The sequence below is a fragment of the Simochromis diagramma genome, unplaced genomic scaffold, assembly GCF_900408965.1.
Source record: "Simochromis diagramma unplaced genomic scaffold, fSimDia1.1 OVJJ01000531.1, whole genome shotgun sequence".
NCBI classification, from domain to species: Eukaryota; Metazoa; Chordata; class Actinopteri; order Cichliformes; family Cichlidae; genus Simochromis; species Simochromis diagramma.
The window spans coordinates 1,184,669-1,204,788 of NW_024387353.1; the positions used below are offsets into that span (position 1 = coordinate 1,184,669).

General features: G+C 40.5%; 1 protein-coding gene across 6 annotated transcripts; it reads left to right on the forward strand.

The window, feature by feature from the left end:
• LOC120718575 (uncharacterized protein YMR317W-like) lies at positions 1–13,843 on the forward strand. 6 transcript variants are annotated; one of them, XM_040007114.1, is made up of 14 exons: positions 1–120; positions 293–445; positions 532–707; positions 912–1,079; positions 3,440–3,572; positions 3,663–3,843; positions 4,798–4,939; positions 5,176–5,319; positions 9,322–9,465; positions 11,499–11,557; positions 11,660–12,424; positions 12,568–12,613; positions 12,702–12,728; positions 12,874–13,843. In XM_040007114.1, the coding sequence occupies exons 2-13, from the start codon at positions 308–310 to the stop codon at positions 12,703–12,705; spliced, it is 2,100 nt and encodes a 699-aa protein (XP_039863048.1). In that variant the 5' UTR covers positions 1–120; positions 293–307; the 3' UTR covers positions 12,706–12,728; positions 12,874–13,843. The 6 variants fall into 6 exon arrangements, with proteins under 6 accessions (XP_039863048.1, XP_039863049.1, XP_039863050.1 ...); XM_040007115.1 differs by lacking the exon at positions 9,322–9,465; XM_040007116.1 differs by lacking the exon at positions 5,176–5,319.
• The last annotated feature ends 6,277 nt before the right edge of the window (positions 13,844–20,120 follow it).

Below are 20,120 nucleotides of genomic sequence, written 5' to 3' on the forward strand. Positions count from 1 at the left end.
ATCACGTGCCATGTTAAAAATACATGAGTCAGTCAGAAAGAGGCTGTCTTCGTAGTTACAAATAAATGACTTCAGTTGCTTATTTTGCTTAGCGAGGTTTTACTCAAGTGGTTTAGCGAGGTATTGTTTTTCTATTTTCACCTCTTGTAATTTTTGTATTTCATCCCCTCTTTAACCTCTTTGAGCTATTTTGAGCTGTAATATTTTATATATTTCATTGATTTTGATATTTTGGCTGTTGTAACAGTAATTTCTCAGCATAGGATAAAAGTGCATCTTATCTTATCCACAGACAAACAGACTCACTATGTCGCGCTCTGTGCTGCCGCTGCTCTTCTTCGTGGTTTGCAGCACACAGGCTTTTGACTTCTTGAGAAACCAGCATCCTGGATTTTATGGCACAGCTACATACTACACAAAATACGCTGATAATGGATCTGCTATGGTATGTGTGCTTTCTTTTGTAAAATGTGCTTACTTTTTTAAATTTTCTTGTCCTTTAGTAAAAGCATACTGGCTGTTTTTCCACAGCTGACTGTTCGTTATACACTGAACAACCGCTACTGCTACAATGCTTCCTCGTATAACTGCCAAGATAACAGCTGTGAAAATGTGCTAAACAAAATCAGTGAAATCAGTGGAGAGTGGTGCCAGATGGAGGAAATCTATTATGGTGAGGTTCCTGACAAAGATGTGCACCTGGTTATGTGAGTACATCTTAGGAATAACCTTCTCTTAAACTTTAATATTTCAACTAAACATGAACTTTATTAAAAGAAAAGTAAGCGATTGACTCTGATGATATAATAACACATTTTATATTAGGTTTGATTGTCCTAGTGTATAATACATACCTAATATACACCATGCAACATAGTGAAAACTCAATCTCCAACAAATTTCTACTGAAGGCTGCATGGTGATAATTGGATGTATGCCAGTAACTTGACTTCTGGTGCTAACGAGACGAATGGAGTCATGAGCAACATCACAACTGAAGCACTGATAGACCTGAGGACCCGCTCCGACACTGGCAAAGAAAATTCATCTCCACAGACCACCATCCTGCCAGTTATGATGTAAGTTTGCTGACTGTTTGAGTCACTGTTTTACAGCTGAAAGCTTTAAACCGTTGTGTGTGTGTGTGTGTGTGTGTGTGTGTGTGTGTGTGTGTGTGTGTGTGTGTGTGTGTGTGTGTGTGTGTGTGTGTGTGTTTTAGATTTGGCCCTCTCTGTGCTTTTATATAGTGCAATTTATCCTAAAATTAAATTACAACATTTCACATTTCTCTGGGCTGTACTGACATCTGCATCTGTTTTATTTGCAACACAACTAGAATATCTTGTTTTGGAGGTACTCCACCTTCTTCTATTCACTTTGTGCAATATACCAGGAAGCAAAACAATTCCAGTATGATGCTACAACCTAGGAGTGTTCTTAAGTTTGAAAGCCTTACCTTTACTCCTCCACACATACTGCTTTTCTTTGAAGCCAAATAGCTCAGTCTTTGCATCATCTGACTCTAAAACTCTTCTCCAGAAGGCATTTGGTTCGTCAGTGAGGTTGTCTTGGAACTTGAAGTTGTGGATTTTAGACCAGGGGCTTCTTTCATGGTAAACACTTTGTCAATTCATGTCAGGCTTGAACCTAGGTGGTTACTGGGTCATTCCTGTACATCCTAACCACTTTCTTCCGATCTGAGGGTGACCATTTGGGTCTTCCTCCAAATCTTTATTAAATGGTGAAATATCCAAATAACTTGCACATACATGCTGTTGTTTGAATTGATCATATTGTGTTGCCTTCATAGCACTTGTCAAAAATAACACAGCATCCACTTATGCTTTGTGAACTACTGCTCCAAACATTTTTATTAACATCATTATTAGTGATGTGTCGGTCGCGAACGAAATGGCTCTTAGAGCCGGATCTTTGAAGTGAACGACGCGAGCCGGCTCCTTATCGCGACCCGTGGGGGGTTTTTTTTGTTTGTTTGTTTTTTCTCTCACCCTCTCTCTCACACTTTTTTCCCACTTCACTCCACACGCGAGCCTTGTGCTTTGCGCTGGGAAGAGGGGGGAGGGGCAGTAGTTACACTCTCAGTAGCACAGGAACAGAGCAGGAGGGAGACAGAGAAAGAGAGCCAGGGACAACAACGTCACATTAGAAAGGTATAGTAATCATCCACAACTATTTTCAGTTGCGGCTGATAAAGGATTCAGAAAGTTTATTCATGCAGGCCCATATGACAAAGAATATGCATGTTCTTTTTGTTTTCATATTTTAATTTATATTTAATTGTGTTATGGTTTGTAGTGTTTTGTGTTGTTTCACTTTAAGTTTGTTTAAAAGGAAAAAGCTGAAAATTTAAATAGTTAAAAGTTGAACTGTGAATAGTTGTTTTTTGTATTATATGATTTATTTATTACATTTTATGTGGAGTGAATAAATAAAAGTATATTTACGGTGGCCCCTACAGACAAAGCACATACAAACCGCAAAGCATGTAAAAACTCAGAAGCACGTAAAAACTCAAAACACGTACAAAAGACAACAGAAGTGCTCCAGGATGCTGGGCACAGTGTTGAGCTTTTGTTACCAAGTGGCTACACAAGCCAGCAAGTACCAATGACCGGATTTGGTGTGTGGTAATACAAGGTAAATGAACTTTTTTTTTTTATTTATTTGCATATACATGAGTGCTTGTGTATAAATACACAAACAATACACATATGCTTTCATATGTAATTTAAGTGATCTAGGCAGCTCTGCTTTTGAAGTTCAGTTAACGTTAGAAATGTTTTTTGGAGTTTGTACGTGCTTTGTCTTTAGGGGCCACCGTAAATATTTATATATAAACATATATAAATAAAACCACTTTTTTTAACATTAGTAATTCCTTTTGTGCATAATTTTATATTGTTGTTAATAATAAATTAATTAAAGCAACAAAACAACCTGAAGAGCCAGGTTCGGAGCCGAAAGAGCCGTTTCTCTAAAAAGAGCCGGAAATCCCATCACTAATCATTATGCAACATCACAGACCAGTCTTCTTTTACGTGCTCCCCCCGAGGCATTCGTGAGCTTTCTTAAATACAGTGCCCCATGCTGGTAAACCCTATCATTACATCAACATCTACATATCAACACAGATATTGGAATCTGTATTTTTTCGAAATGCTTCCACGTAACCTTCCCAATGTACAATTCTTCTTCTTAGAGCTTCTCTGAGTGCTTTGTACTTTTCCAGTGTTTCTAGCATTGGTCAATCCAATGACTGCTGACTAACAAACCTTTTTGACACCAAAGAGAAACTACTAACTTCATGTTTAGTGGCCATGAATAAGCTCAGTAAAAACTTACTGCTCTTCAATAAAGTTGCTAACCTAAAACTGTTCCAGTTGAGCTTCTTAATTAAGTGGATATTTATAATTCACAGAGTTCCTTCAAACTGTCAGATGAATTTCACCTTGTTGATGTTTGATCCTGATGGGGACGAGGTTAAATGCAGATTTGGAAACACATCAGAGTGTCAGCCGTGCAATTTGTCATCTTTCCTTACCATTTTACCAGTGAGTATGGCTTTCATTTAGAGGATAGTTGGCCCAAAACTAACTTATTAGGCTACTTTGACCACATGTCCTTTTTCTGTCCTCTTGCAGTCATCTTGTACTCTGTCATTCAGCCCCAACAACAGCACTACTGAAGGCTTGTATGTAGTACAGCTGATGATGGAGGACTTTCCCATAAAGAACATCACACTGACTCAAACTAATGGGACAAAGACAAAAATAACGACCAATGATGCTATCAGCAAAGTGCCAGTCCAATTTATTTTGAGAGGTATATGTCTATATTATAATGTTTTCATAATTTATAAATATTTAAATTTTATAAATTTGGCAACATCAGTGATATGCACTGAATTTAAAATATTGTATATGTTTGGGCTGATCTTCACAGGGAGTGAAAACATTGTCTTTCCAAGGTTGCATCACTAGCTTAAACTGTGTCACTTATTAACTCAAGACAGACACTGACAAAAAGAATTCAAGCCTCTACAGTTTCATTAAAAACACAAAGCTGGGAGTTGACTGTAAGGGGATGGTTTACATCATTCATATTAAATTATGATAATAACAACTCTAGCTGTAATGAATTGCTTGCACCTTTCATTTGTGTAACTCAATGAGCGATTGCAAGCATAAATCATCTGTTTGTATCATGAGATTTGCAGAAAATATGTGGATGCCACTGGGTTTAATTAGCTAAGGTCACCATGCTGCACAAGCCTCCTCAAATCACTGACTTCCTGTCTAGTGATGACATAATTTCCTATTACAGACTACACTGATTTAAAGGGGCCAAGTAAAGTCATTTTAAAATGACTTTAAGGGAGAAGTCCAGACTCACCCCAGTCACCTACCCATACCCGGACCATCACAATTGGCTGTTTTCAATAGGAAGATTAAAGGCTGTACTCCCCTAAAGTAGAGCCCATCCCCCTTTGAAGAAAACTAATTTCTAACTGCTTATATCTGCAATCTAGCTGAGGGTAGTAAAATAGAGTCACTGGTAAACTGACAGCTTCACATTCATGCTCAGCTTTCTTCACCACAACACATTGGTGTACCCAAAACCTGTCAGTCTATATTCTCCACTAGGTCCTCACTCATGAGCAAGACCTCTTATACTCCACCACCTGGGTAGTAACGCATCCCTGACCTGAAGTGGGCAGTTTATTTCAGTATAAAAATGTCAGTATGACTTACAAATTTGTTTTATGTATTGTTTCAGTGACTACTGCTGCGACATCCTGTGCAGAAGGAGATTTTTTGCCCAAGTTCCTGTCTCCAACACCAGCCAACGGTGCTCAGCTCTACAACAGGGCCAATCAGACTCTGGAAATTAACATCGCTGCAGAGTCAACAAACTCTACGTAAGTGAAAGGGAAAGGTTAATAAGATCTCCAGGGCTGAACTTGTTAGAGATATATCTCTACAAATCATCTGTGGAAGTTGGTAATGATTTTCCAGGTGATTAGTTGAGCAATCTGATTTCACAAGGCAGCGAAGAATGTGATAAAGGAATGATATTATTTGTCTCTATTGCAGCTAATATTGAATTCATAATACATCTTTGTAAATAGGTGTTTTGCTTTTCTGTTTGCTGAAGGATCTCTGAGCTGATGTCCACCGATTCATCTAATGTAACTGTGATTAAAACGGGACCAGGGCAGTTCAGTCTGAGATGGATGCCGTCTGAAAGAGAATATGGTGGAAGCCATCCATTCTGCTTTGTTATACAGGCAGACTCCAAGTAAGTAACTTGATTTATACAGTACTGTGCAAAAGTCCTGACTAGCTCTTATTTCATATTTTGCTTATAAGGAGGTTTCGAGTAGAAGGGCTTTCTTATTTTCTAAGTGTTCTCCAGGTTTTCTGGAGGTCTTTTAAAGTTTTCTTAACACATTGGCTGGTTTTTCACAAATTTTCAGTTTAGCCCTTGTACCTGACCATTTCCAGAGTAATGACCTATGAATTATCAAAGCATTATGGCTACATCCCAACTCAAGGAAGTAGTAAGTATCTAGCTGTACTCCCCTATAGCGAGTTTTCAATTGTATCTTTAGGCTCTTTGCTATAATAGCATCCTGTTTCAAAAACACATAAGTTTTTTCTATTTCTTCAATTGATTCCATAAAAAATGCCAAAGATAACATAGTTTGACAGAAATAAAATAGTATTTTTGCACCAACAAGACGATTCTCAGATAGCTATGAGACTCAAACTTTGAATGTCTAAGCTTGATGTGTGGTGCACCCTTAATTATTTTTTAAGTAGTGACAGGCTTAAAAATCTATCGAAAGTACATGAATATTATTTGAAAATCATGGTTTGCATCTAGCCATTCAGTTGAGCTTTCTACTCAAAACACAGACAAAAAGGGCTGATGTATACCAAACTGCAAAAGAACCGCACTAAAAAGCAGTTATTAATCCAAATTTGATGGAGGTGGTCAGGAGAGAGGTACAACAGTGGTACCTATGGCTATTTGCAAAAATACTGACATCTCTATTATGGTTTGGCACCACGTTTGTGGTCAAAGGTGAAGGAGTTAAGAATACAGAAAAGTATCAGCAGATTTTGCTCAACAACACAAAGCCATTTGAAAAGTGTCTGGTTAACAACAAATTCATTTTTGAGTACAACAATAATCCCAAACACATTGCAGTAAAAAACGCACCAAGGAAAACTGTCAGTCATCAATTTGCACCCCAGAGCCCAGGCCTCGACATTACAGAAGCAGTGTGGGATCACCTTGGCAGAGAATGGATCAGAAGGTAGCCGACATTCAAAAAAGAGCTTTGACTGTCCTTCAAGAAGCCCGGAGAACCATTCCTTGAGACTGCTTAACCCTCTACTGCATGACTTTTTAATTTTTTGAGAAAATGATATTTCACCCTATTTTGGGGGAGCTTTAGGGTCCCTAATAATATATCAATCATAAAATTTGACACCCTGCCCCCCCCCCCCCAAAGCAAATATTGGTTTGTTGCTTCAAGGCAACACTGTGCAACAAGGGTAGTAAAATGCCAAGTTATTCCATAATAAGTTATATTAGTACAACAAGGATGAACAAATAAATAAACAAGAAATAAACAATGTAAACATTTCACAGAACAATAAAACACCAAAATACATCCAACATTTGACCCTAACCCCATGCATGCTTGCGCGCGCACACACATTGTGTTTCCATCACTTTTCGGGACATTACATTAACTTACATTCATTTCCTGGACACTTATCCTGACTCTACCCATCACAAGTCCCTGCCTGAATCTTACCCTAACCCTGACTCAACTTTCACCTTAAAATTAAATGATTTAACTTGCAATTTGTCCCCATAAAGTAGGCGAGACCTCACAATGGGAGTGTGTAAAAAAATTTGTGTCCCCACAATAATAAGTAATACACGTCCACACACACACGCACACACACAGCAAAATTGGTATGGCACGGATCTGGTCCACACAATGTGCTTACACATGGCCCACATACCGCAAAGAATGACGGCCCTTTGGTGGCCCAGACCTGGTTTGCCAGTGGTGGCCCACACATGGGCCAGCACAAGGCCAGTTTCAGACACCCTGGTTGTCCTGTGCTGGCCCACGTGTGGATTACCTCTGGCAAACCTGATCTGGGCCACCAAAGGGCCATCATTCATTGCGGTATGTGGGCCATCTGTAGGTGGTGTGCAGCCACGGGCCAGTTGTAGACACACTGCTGGCCCGTAACGGTTTCAGCTCTGGCCCCAGATGTCAGCCTAATGTGTACCTTAATCAAGCCATGCAATAACAACATGTGCCAGAACATGCAAAACAGTGCAAAAGTAACATGCCGAAACTCTGTTCAGACAGTGAATGGACTGATTTTTATATAGCGCTTTTCTACTCTCCTAGATTGCTCAAACTGCTCTATACAACATGCCACATTCACCCACTTTTGCTTAACTGAATGCTTCCTAACTACATTCATACACGTTCACACTCTTGACATGCAGACTGGAGGAGCCAGGGATCGAACCGCTAAGCTTCCGATTAGTTTGTAACCTGCTCTACCACCTGAGATATGGCATGCCATCGCATAAACAGTGGCGTCATTGCCAGACCTGGCACACATCTGGTTGGCATACACTCTGCCAAAACACCAGTCAGTCAGAAAGTGCCAGCTTGATGCCAGCTCTGGGCCAGACCTGTTTTCTGTAGGCCTGGGCCACATAAACCAAGCCACAATCAAGCCAGATATGGCATGCAATCACATAGACAGTGCCATCTATGCCAGGCCTGGCCCATATCTGGATGACATACGTCTTATCATACCAGAAGTCGGCCAGCAGTGCCGACTTGATACCAGATCCTGGCCAGACCTGCTTGCTATGTGGGCACTAGCACACACACACAGACACAGTTACTTTACCAACTGACCCCTGAGCTCCTAAGTGTCCCGCAAACCTCATTCAGGGATCCACTCCTCTACTTCAATTTCACTCCCTGAAAGCTCACTGTCCTCACTTTCTGAGGACAGAAAGTGCACATTCCCTTGGTTTCCTTAGATAAAAGGTATTTACATCCATGTCCTGTAATTATGAGTAGATTGTAAAGTAAAAAAACATTGACTATGATCATATAAATGCACACAAACACATCTCTACAAACATATGCAAATGCATTATATTGCCTGAAAAAAATTGGGCTAATTGCGCAGTGTTGCCTTGAGGCAATGAATGAAAATTAACAGTTTTACTGTATAAATAAATTTTAAAAAGTAGAACAAACAATCAAATATGCTTCTTAACATATTCATGCACATACAAGTATTTTTTAATATACATTTATTTCACTATAAACATGTAAAATATTGATCTTTATCTTGCCTCCTAATGGAGATGTCACTCATGTAGTGCAGCTTGTAGAAAGGGGTCCTCCCCCACCAAAATGAAAGTCACACCACCTTCAACTCATCATGTTATTGGAAAGAGATGTGTCTGGTAGCATTATTTGAAAAAAAAAGTTGTTTTTTCGCCTTTTTGCGCCTTTTCGTTGTTGTTGTTGTTGTGCTAAGCTAACAGGCAGAATGCTACAAGCATAGCTCTAAAGAATGTAGCATCATGGGCAGTGTAGTCCGTGTTGCAGGGAGAATGGACTGCCATACACGTTATGTGTCTGTGAGCGCGAGGAGGGGAAAAAAGGGGAGTGGAAAGGTACGAGTTGTCATCGAGGAAAAACGGGAGCTGGAAGCATGTAAATATAATAATAACCACTTCAGCTAAGAAGAGAGCCTGACGAGCCCAGTTGTAAGTAAGCTATTAAGACTCGACTGTACACCGTGTTCGTGTTTTCCTCCGAAACAATAAGTTCCGTTGGAGCAGTCTTTCAACGCCTCTCTCTGTCTCTCGCAAGAAAAGTTGACCCACACAACAAAGTAAAGCTATTTTTCGGCTACGAGCCGACACGGACCCCGCCGTATTAGTCAGAGGTCCCTTTACTACAGTTCGGAGTCGCGGACCTTCAGCAATAGTAATAGTAATAAATCACACAGCAATAGTACATTCACGTTGTTGTAAAAAGCATGATAATATATTAAGTAATCCAAAGTATTCAGAATACGTTACTGTCATTGAGTAACGTAACGGAATACTTTCACAAGGCAGCGAAGAATGTGACAAAGGAATGATATTATTTGTCTCTATTACATCTAATATTGAATTCATAATACATCTTTGTAAATAGGTGTTTTGCTTTTCTGTTTGCTGAAGGATCTCTGAGCTGCTGTTCACCGGTCCATCTAATGTAACTGTGATTAAAACGGGACCAGGGCAGTTCAATCTGAGATGGATGCCGTCTGTAAGAGAATATGGTGGAAGCCATCCATTCTGCTTTGTTATACAGGCAGACTCCAAGTAAGTAACTTGATTTATACAGTACTGTGCAAAAGTCCTGACTAGCTCTTATTTCATATTTTTCTTGTAAGGAGGTTTCGAGTGGAAGGGCTTTCTTATTTTCTAAGTAAGTGTTCTCCAGGTTTTCTGGAGGTCTTTTAAAGTTTTCTTAACACATTGGCTGGTTTTTCACAAATTTTCAGTTTAGCCCTTGTACCTGACCATTTCCAGAGTAATGACCTATGAATTATCAAAGCATTATGGGTACATCCCAACTCAAGGAAGTAGTAAGTATCTAGCTGTACTCCCCAATAGCGAGTTTTCAATTGTATCTTTAGGCTCTTTGCTATAATAGCATCCTGTTTCAAAAACACTTAATTTTTTTTCTATTTCTTCAATTGATTCCATAAAAAATGCCAAAGATAACATAGTTTGACAGAAATGAAATAGTATTTTTGCACCAACAAGACGATTCTCAGATAGCTATGAGACTCAAACTTTGAATGTCTAAGCTTGATGTGTGGTGCACCCTTAATTATTTTTTAAGTAGTGACAGGCTTAAAAATCTATCGAAAGTACATGAATATTATTTGAAAATCATGGTTTGCATCTAGCCATTCAGTTGAGCTTTCTACTCAAAACACAGACAAAAAGGGCTGATGTATACCAAACTGCAAAAGAACTGCACTAAAAAGCAGTTATTAATCCAAATTTGATGGAGGTGGTCAGGAGAGAGGTACAACAGTGGTACCTATGGCTATTTGCAAAAATACTGACATCTCTATTATGGTTTGGCACCACATGTGTGGTCAAAAGTGAAGGAGTTAAGAATACAGAAAAGTATCAGCAGATTTTGCTCAACAACACAAAGCCATTTGAAAAGTGTCTGGTTAACAACAAATTCATTTTTGAGTACAACAATAATCCCAAACACATTGCAGTAAAAAATGCACCAAGGAAAACTGTCAGTCATCAATTTGCGCCCCAGAGCCCAGGCCTCGACATTACAGAAGCAGTGTGGGATCACCTTGGCAGAGAATGGATCAGAAGGTAGCCGACATTCAAAAAAGAGCTTTGACTGTCCTTCAAGAAGCCCGGAGAACCATTCCTTGAGACTGCTTAAAGAAAGTATAAGAAAGCTTGGCTGTGTTGAAGTGTAAACTTTTTTAAGAGTGAACTTCTTGCAGATTTTATAAAATGACCTGTTTTGATGTTGGTCTTTATATGAAATCTACACTGTCTAGAAGTGTTTGCTTGTTTACTTGATTATTTTTAACATGTATTTTCACATTTGAAATTTTGCACGAATCTGACTTTTTTTCCAGTAAACTTTTTCATCTTTTGAGGTTACAGTTGGAGCCAGAAGATGACATGAAGTCCTGGAAATGTCTACAATACTTAAAAAATTTATTAGACCAGCGATCATAAAAACAAACAAAAAAAACCCCATAAATATTTTAGAAACCTGCCAAAAACATCTATAAACAATTATTATATTAGTATTTATTAGGCAAATAAAGTGCATGTTTTGGGCCACACTTAAATTCAGACAACCCCTTATGTTGAGCAAAAAGCCAAAGGTCCAGGTGCACCCTGCCTAGGACAGGATTACCAGGGTCCTACCCTGGAGCCAGGTTTGGGGAAGAGACTCCAGGGTGAGTATCTGGTGGCTGGGCCTTAGCCCATGAGACCTAGGTGAGCTCAGTCTGAAGAAGCTACAGGCAAAAGATGGATGGACAGACTTCTCTCATTCTGCTGTTGGCCAATGCAAGCAAATGACTATAACTTGGCATCTTAATAAGAAAGAAATAGAAAATTATACGACAGCTGTGCCATAAAGATTACATTAGGTGGTGATTTAATAAATCTATTAAGCACTGTGTGACTAAAATTCTTTGAGCTCTGCTAAACTGTACAGCACCATATTTTTAAATCTGATAAACCATTAATTATTTACAAGCTTAAGAATGAAAGTGAATACTTTGGGAACCAAAATAATTGAAAAAAATTACAATTTGTAACACAAATAATGATGTATCTACATTAATTTATAGCCACAGTGGAACCAAGTACTACTCAGAGCTTCGATGCGTCATTGTGAGCGTTGGAAACAGTGAGCAAAGCCGTTACCCTTTTCTCCCAAGTCTTACATTTTGCTACTGATGTACCCAATTCATGTATTTAATTTAACATCTCTACTTAACTTGATTCACAGAGTCAGACATAATTATAGCAACGGCCACTGGAGCAACTCTTACCAGTGAAGCAACTACTACAACTGGAGCAATTCAAACAAGTGGAGAAACTACTACAACTGGAGCAATTCAAACAAGTGTAGAAGCTCCTACAACTGAAGCAATTCAAACAAGTGGAGAAACTACTACAACTGGAGCAATTCAAACAAGTGTAGAAGCTCCTACAACAGGAGCAATTCAAACAAGTGGAGAAACTACTACAACTGGAGCAATTCAAACAAGTGTAGAAGCTCCTACAACAGGAGCAATTCAAACAAGTGTAGAAACTACTACAACTGGAGCAATTCAAACAAGTGGAGAAGCTCCTACAACTGGAGCAATTCAAACAAGTGGAGAAGCTCCTACAACTGGAGCAATTCAAACAAGTGGAGAAACTACTACAACTGGAGCAATTCAAACAAGTGGAGAAGCTCCTACAACTGGAGCAATTCAAACAAGTGTAGAAGCTCCTACAACTGGAGCAATTCAAACAAGTGGAGAAGCTCCTACAACAGGAGCAATTCAAACAAGTGGAGAAACTACTACAACTGGAGCAATTCAAACAAGTGGAGAAACTACTACAACTGAAGCAATTCAAACAAGTGGAGAAGCTCCTACAACAGGAGCAATTCAAACAAGTGGAGAAACTACTACAACTGGAGCAACTAACACCAATAAAGCAACTACTACAACTGGAGCAACTCTTCCCAGTAAAGCAACTACTGCAAATGCAGCAACTCACACCAGTAAAGCAACTACAACTCTTTCATTTACCCCTCCAGCTAGTACACCAGTTTTGAAGTGTCATGCAAGCCATTGTTGATAAACATTTTTAATCAAGATTAGCACTTTTAACTTTCAATGTTTTTTTGTTTTCTATTTCTTTCAGTTATTCTGATCATGGGACCTTTACTTTCAACTCTTATCCTTAATAAGTAAGTATCTATGCGTCTATGTGTATATACATTAACAGTCAACTCTTCTTGCTATCAATATAATGGTGAGTCTTTGTTTCTGTCTCAGGTGAATGTGGACACATTGCTACCTGAGGTTGGTCTATTCTTATAAAGCCACAGAACCTCTCACAGTATCACATAATTTCTTTTTACAACTCAGGGAAAGTTTGCATTAGTAGTCATGATTAATGACAGTAACACCTGAAGCTCACTGTTCCTTTTTATCCATGTGCTGACAGGACCAGAAGATACCGCACCAGACCTCAAAAGCAGCCAGTGCAGATGAGTGTGCCACCACCTAATTTTTAAACACGAACATCTACCTGCAGGAAACTCTTGAATTCTATCTGTTTATTAAGTTTATTTACTCATTCATTTTTGTTCTTCTTTAATATTGAATGAAATCGAATGAAGTCTATTATTGTTAATCATTTATTTCACATTTTAATTTTTTATGTAATGGTTGTTAAATGACTGTCCTCTTTCTTTCATGTTATACCTTCTCTAATCAGTTGTTGCTATTAGAACTACAGTGGCTAAAATAAGTAATGAATAACAACACTACAGATGACAACAGAGCTGCTATTGACATGAAATTCTCACCAGATATTGGTAACACTCCGTCCAATCCACACATGCAAAGAAATGAAACCACAGTTATCCATGAGAAATAACACAGGGAAAAAATGTTGAACACGTGAAAAATGGGCCGTGCAAAAGGGTATGGAAAGTCATAAAAACAGCTAAAATATATCATCGTCTTTTATTTATATAGCACTTTAAAAATACACCTGGTAGACCAAAGTGCTGTTCAATACAAACATAAATATAGTAATAAAATAGCAAAAACCAGACAGCAATAAAATTAATAAAAATGTTAGTTACCCACAGAGTTAAAAGCCAGGGAATAGAAATAGGTTTTTAATGTGGACTTAAAAACTAGCACTGATGTAGCTTGTCTAATATGGAGAGCAAGGTTAGTCCAAAGCATCGGAGCCACAACAGAGAACGCTCGGTCTCCTTTAAGTTTCAGCCATGACTTAGGGACTAAAAGCCACAGCTGCTCAGCTGACTGAAGTGAACGAATGGGGACATGGGGCTTCAACAAATCAGACAAATAAACAGGTGCCAGACCATTTAGAGATTTAAAAAACAATAAAAGGACTTTAAAATGGATCCAAAATTCAATTGGAAGCCAATGTAGAGAGGCAAAAACAGGAGTGATGTGGTCGAATATCCTTCTGCCAGTTAAAAATAGGGATGGGTACCGGTATCCGGGTTCTGACATAAACGGTAGTAACCAGACCGAAAAGCAGCGCACATTTCGGTGCTTTTTTTTTCCTGAGCTGTGATACACTTTAGATTCTAGCCAATCATTTTACGTTTCCGAGGATAGTAGGCGGGGCCAGGTACGTACGTTCTTTTAGATCAGAGCTACAGATTAAAAATGCCCAAGGCGAAGCGGTCAAAGTCTGGCTGTACTTCACAGCAAAAGATGTAAACTCAGCAGCCTGCAACAAGTGCTTTAAGCTGATACTGTGCAAAGGAGGTAACACCTCGAATCTGATGAAACACCTGGCGACGCATAGCGTTTTTTAAAAGCCGAGAAATGCACCGTATTTGATAGCTTGCTGCGAGACCTCACACCGAGCACATCTACTGCGGGTGCGGTGCCTGTTATCAGACCTGGAGTTAGCAACATCCCCCAAGAACCTGAAGAGTAGAGTCCTGGCCCCTAGCCCTGCCAGTGTAGCAGAAATGATGATGGATGATGATGGCAGCAGCAGCCGTTCTTCTCTGCGTGAGTCGCTTAATGTTGTTCGCGTGTAATTTACGTTGATTAGGCTAACCACGTTATTAAATTAATGCACGTAAGGTGAACTAGCAAACACTGTCGTAGTTACATGCGGCTGTCTTCTTGTTTGATGGCAGATACTCCCTTCACCCTGGCCAAAAGGGCTAAAATGACCAAAGAAAAAGTGGGAAACAGCTAAACATGAGAGGTTTTTGGACAAAGTTGGTGTTTTTTTTCCCCCATTGTTTAAGCACTGCTTCCAGCCAAGAGTAATGCCATAAATCCCCTATAGCTGCAGAAAATGCTAACACTGTTATCTTTTTACAAAAAAAACAGCTAAATATGAGAGGTTTTTGGACAAAGTTTGTGTTTTTCATTCTTTAAGCACCGGTTCGAGCACCGTTTAAGCACCGGCACCATTTCAAAAATACCGGTTTGGTACTGGTATCGGATAAAACCTGAACGATACCCATCCCTAGTTAAAAAACGTGCCGCAGCATTTTGCACTAGTTGTAAGCGTGGCAAAGTGCCCAGTTTAGTTAATCTTTGGTTCTACTCCTGCCACCTCCTTTGCTGTTGTACCTTCACTGACACAATAAAGCTCACTCTCATCAGCCAGTGCTTGCATCTTGGGTCCTACTTCCAACCTCCCAACCTCGTCTGCCACTGTGGAAGTGACATAAAGGCATGAATAACACTTTAAAAGTCACACTTGTAAAGAAAGGGCTTAACCTTCGATAAAAGTCTGAGGTGATAGAATGCTGATTTTACCATATATATCAGTAATTAGAAAGCAGTCCTGCCACTTAGAGCAAATTGATATCAGCTGTTTCAGTTCAAACTATAAAAGATGTCTCATTAAAAGAAACATTCCTTGATTTAAAACAGTGAGCTATCTGAAGACCTATGCAACCTTATTTTTGCAATCACAAACTTGCAACAACCAGGTGCTCCCTGCAAGATTTTAGAGAAAAGAGTGAAAATTGATTTTTATTGATTAAATGATTGATAATTTTTATTGATTGTGATTGAATAAATAATTATAAATACTATGACCAACTGAGTTGTGTCCTCTCTGTCCAGTAAAAGAATAAAAGAATGAGATTTAATACTGTAAATGGAGGTTTTGAATATACAAGAAAATAACTCATAATAACTCGTAGTCATTTTACATGAAAACTGATATCATATCAACTGGTTGCCCTGAAATTAATTCTTATCTTTTGTAGATATTACTAGGATCCATCCATTGATCATTAGTGTCCCATATACACCAGCATGGTGTTGTCTTGTAGAATGAATTAGAACCGCATTTCCACCAAATTCAAAGCAAAATTGCTAAATAAGTATATCTTTACACTTGTTCAGTAGAAATGTCACTGTTTGTGGGTAATTTTTCCAACAATCTCCTTTGTTAGCATGAGGTGAACAGAGTTTAACAAAAAACTTGATTGAGGTGATGCAGACCATGGGGAGAAAAAGAAACAAAGTTCAAGAGAAAAATAATTAATCTCACTATTGGGCTTGGAAACAGTGTGAAGAAAACAGGAACAGAATGACGCTAGGGAACCAGGTACTCTAACAGGACACTCTAACAACCACAGAAGAGAAGACACCTATAAATAAACAGAGGGGCAGAGATACTCTGACAGTCTTATGGCCTATTTTGACAAGAATGTGGCAAATGGTTGATAGAAACTGGACAATTTGATGATTTGTGTTGTCTTGCTATTCTGTGTAGTGTGACATTCTTTTTTGCTTTCTATATGATTCTGTTCAATAAACTCTGTTTAAACTCTGTTTTTCCAGAGAATCTCTCTGAGTTGTTTAATTTTATTTTGATCTAAAAACCTGAATCTACAAGTTATTGGCTGGATAAAGTTCATCAGTCAAAGTTCAAAATTGTGACCTGACAAAAGCTACTCCAATGTTTGTTCTCATTGTGTTTGCTCTTGTTGTGATTACACAACTTATTTTGTGTAATCATGATTTCTATTTGAAAGCTGATACTTGGAGTTGGTGCATTGTTTTTTCTTCTAGGTCAAGTCTCAAGCTTTTACACTCAAAACAGGTTTAACAAGACAGGTACAATGGCTGTATGACTTTATTTTCATGCAACAAAAAGTACACGAGTAACTTAAAACCAGACACAAACTCCCTTAAGTGGAAAAAAATGTAATTAAGAAGGGAATGAGATGCTAAATGGAAAATAAAAACAATCTGGGTTCATAGTTGCTGAAACATTACAAATATGTCATTACAAAAACATGTTCCTTTGTTTGTAGGTGAAGAGGCATTGAAGTTCTCTAGCATATCGAGACTATCTCTCCACACCGTTACATATTCCATATGTACGGGGTATGACCCCCCTTGGTCGTGGCACATGGATACTTCTTTAAGACACTCCGGCTTGCCCGGCCACACCCCAGAGTTCACGTATAATACAGCTGTGCAGATGTGACACCGGTGATTGTTTGATCTCAACTTGTGCGTGTGAGTGACTTTTCTTCGAGAGTGCTGTGTGTGTGTGCACGTACGTCCGTCTGGAGCCTGTTTCGGCAGCCTCCCTGGACGCTAGCCTCTCCCCAGTCATTTCCCTTAGCTTTGGTCCCCTTAGTTTTCTCTCGGCCCCAGTCTCCCCTAGTTGGTCTCCCGTTGCCCGGCTCCTTTGCCGATTGAGCTGACATCTGTGTGTGTGGTGATCGGCCTGTGTTCTCTCAGCGTCTTGCCCGCTTCGCAAGCTTCACGCCGCTTGGACCTCGCTGTGCTTTGGTCCGGCGAGTGAGCATTCTCCGGTCTGTTAGCCTGTCTGTGTTTACCCGTCACTTGGGTTACCGCAGCCAGCGTGGCTCCGCTCATAGCTCGGCTGCATTGGGGAAAGGTGTCAGAGTTCCAAGCATACACTTTCACCTGTCAGCACTGTGATGCAGAAGCGCCCCTCCCCCATCTCATGCCTCTCAAGCTACTATGGCGAAAATGGCTGCCATTGCTGTGGAGACCAGATAGGCAGGCCATGGGCTGGATCCCCTCCCACCCCTGTTTGCTGATTCACTGCTGGCCCTTCCTATAGTGTCCCAACCATGGCTCTTCCTCTGTGAGGCCTGGGCCAGTTTTGGTCAATTATCAGGAGGTGGATGTTGAAGTAGCTTCCATCCTCTCCTCCCGTGTCGCCCAACTGTCCATGGGCTGCCCCCTGCTGGTCCCCAGACACGGTGTTGGGCAAGATGGGTCCCTTCAGCTCTAAATTGCAGCATGCTGGGTATGTGAACTAGCCCTTCCTGAGGTCCCAGTAGAGTCTAGTAGAGCGGACCTCAAGGTTGATGATGTCACGCAACCTCAGCGGCTCCTACCAGCGGCAGGCCCTCACAGGGGCGTGAGGGTTACTGATGCTCTGCTGGCATCCAGTTGTCACTCCCTCTATAAGGATGGAGCTTGACACATCAGCTGCAGGCAGGCTCGGGATACGAAGAGTCCTCCCCCATTTTGTGCCTCTCGGGTTAACATGGGGATGATGGCTGCAGTGTTCCCTCCCATGGCCCCGCCTCTGTGAGGCCTGGGCCGGTGAAGGTTGATTATCATGAGCTGGAGGTTGAAGAAGCTTCCATCCCCTCTGGCTGCCACTGGAGTGGTGCCCAGACGGGTGGACCCATGTCTGGGTCGCCTGATTTCTGGGTGATAGCCAGTTGCTGAGCTCAAGTGGCTTGGTAGACTGTGCTCCCCTGGCGTATTGCCTGCGTTAGCCAGCTTACACACCAGTCATACCTCGCTGCGACGAGTGAAAATTCTCTAGCCTAGTTTAGCCAGTTTTCTGTCTGGCGTGTTACCCACAGTGCGCAGCTCACACGACCAGCGGAGTTCCTGTAATAGCTCAACAATTCACAGTTATTGCAGATAGACAAGGAGTCACTATGGCGCTCTCTGTGTGGCTCCTGCTGCTGATGGTCTACAGAACACAGGCTTCTGTTGTCTTCAACGTCCAACAGGCTTATTCTTATGGCACAGGCACCTACTATACAAAATTCACTGAAGCTCTGCCATCAAGGGTGATCATTGGTTAATGGTAATGTGACTGATGCAAATCCTTTTAGCAAAACTGTCATTAATAGTTAAATATTTTAGTTCATGACACGATCCAAGATACAAGCTGGAGAAGACCACCCCTTCTGTTTTGTTATTCAAGCAATTTCCAAGTTAGTACCTACATTATACCATTTGTAAATGGTCAAACCAACCCATCCATATAGATACAGTGGCTTGCAAAAGTATTCGGCCTCCTTGTACTTTTCCACATTTTTTCACATTACAGCCACAAACATGAATCAATTTTAGTGGAATTCCACATGAAAGACCAACACAAAGTGGTGTACACGTGAGAAGTGGAAACGAAAATCATACATGATTCCAAACATTTTTTACAAATAAATAACTGAAAAGTGGGGTACAAGATACAGTGGGGCAAAAAAGTATTTAGTCAGCCACCGATTGTGCAAGTTCCCCCACTTAAAATGATGACAGAGGTCAGTAATTTGCACCAGAGGTACACTTCAACTGTGAGAGACAGAATGTGAAAAAAAAATCCATGAATCCACATGGTAGGATTTGTAAAGAATTTATTCGTAAATCAGGGTGGAAAATAAGTATTTGGTCAATAACAAAAATACAACTCAATACTTTGTAACATAACCTTTGTTGGCAATAACAGAGGTCAAACGTTTACTATAGGTCTTTACCAGGTTTGCACACACAGTAGCTGGTATTTTGGCCCATTCCTCCATGCAGATCTTCTCGAGAGCAGTGATGTTTTGGGGCTGTCGCCGAGCAACACGGACTTTCAACTCCCGCCACAGATTTTCTATGGGGTTGAGGTCTGGAGACTGGCTAGGCCACTCCAGGACTTTCAAATGCTTCTTACGGAGCCACTCCTTTGTTGCCCGGGCGGTGTGTTTTGGATCATTGTCATGTTGAAAGACCCAGCCTCGTTTCATCTTCAAAGTTCTCACTGATGGAAGGAGGTTTTGGCTCAAAATCTCACGATACATGGCCCCATTCATTCTGTCCTTAACACGGATCAGTCGTCCTGTCCCCTTGGCAGAAAAACAGCCCCATAGCATGATGTTTCCACCCCCATGCTTCACAGTAGGTATGGTGTTCTTGGGATGCAACTCAGTATTCTTCTTCCTCCAAACACGACGAGTTGAGTTTATAGCAAAAAGTTCTACTTTGGTTTCATCTGACCACATGACATTCTCCCAATCCTCTGCTGTATCATCCATGTGCTCTCTGGCAAACTTCAGACGGGCCTGGACATGCACTGGCTTCAGCAGCGGAACACGTCTGGCACTGCGGGATTTGATTCCCTGCCGTTGTAGTGTGTTACTGATGGTGACCTTTGTTACTTTGGTCCCAGCTCTCTGCAGGTCATTCACCAGGTCCCCCCGTGTGGTTCTGGGATCTTTGCTCACCGTTCTCATGATCATTTTGACCCCACGGGATGAGATCTTGCGTGGAGCCCCAGATCGAGGGAGATTATCAGTGGTCTTGTATGTCTTCCATTTTCTGATGATTGCTCCCACAGTTGATTTTTTTCACACCAAGCTGCTTGCCTATCGTAGATTCACTCTTCCCAGTCTGGTGCAGGTCTACAATACTTTTCCTGGTGTCCTTCGAAAGCTCTTTGGTCTTGGCCATGGC

Bases quoted from the DNA above. Each gene is read 5' to 3' on its own strand.
- LOC120718575 (XM_040007114.1), top strand. From the start codon at position 308: ATGTCGCGCTCTGTGCTGCCGCTGCTCTTCTTCGTGGTTTGCAGCACA. The intron at 1,080-3,439 runs GTAAGTTTGCTG...TATAATTCACAG, and splicing joins ACCATCCTGCCAGTTATGAT to AGTTCCTTCAAACTGTCAGA. The intron at 4,940-5,175 runs GTAAGTGAAAGG...TGTTTGCTGAAG, and splicing joins GCAGAGTCAACAAACTCTAC to GATCTCTGAGCTGATGTCCA.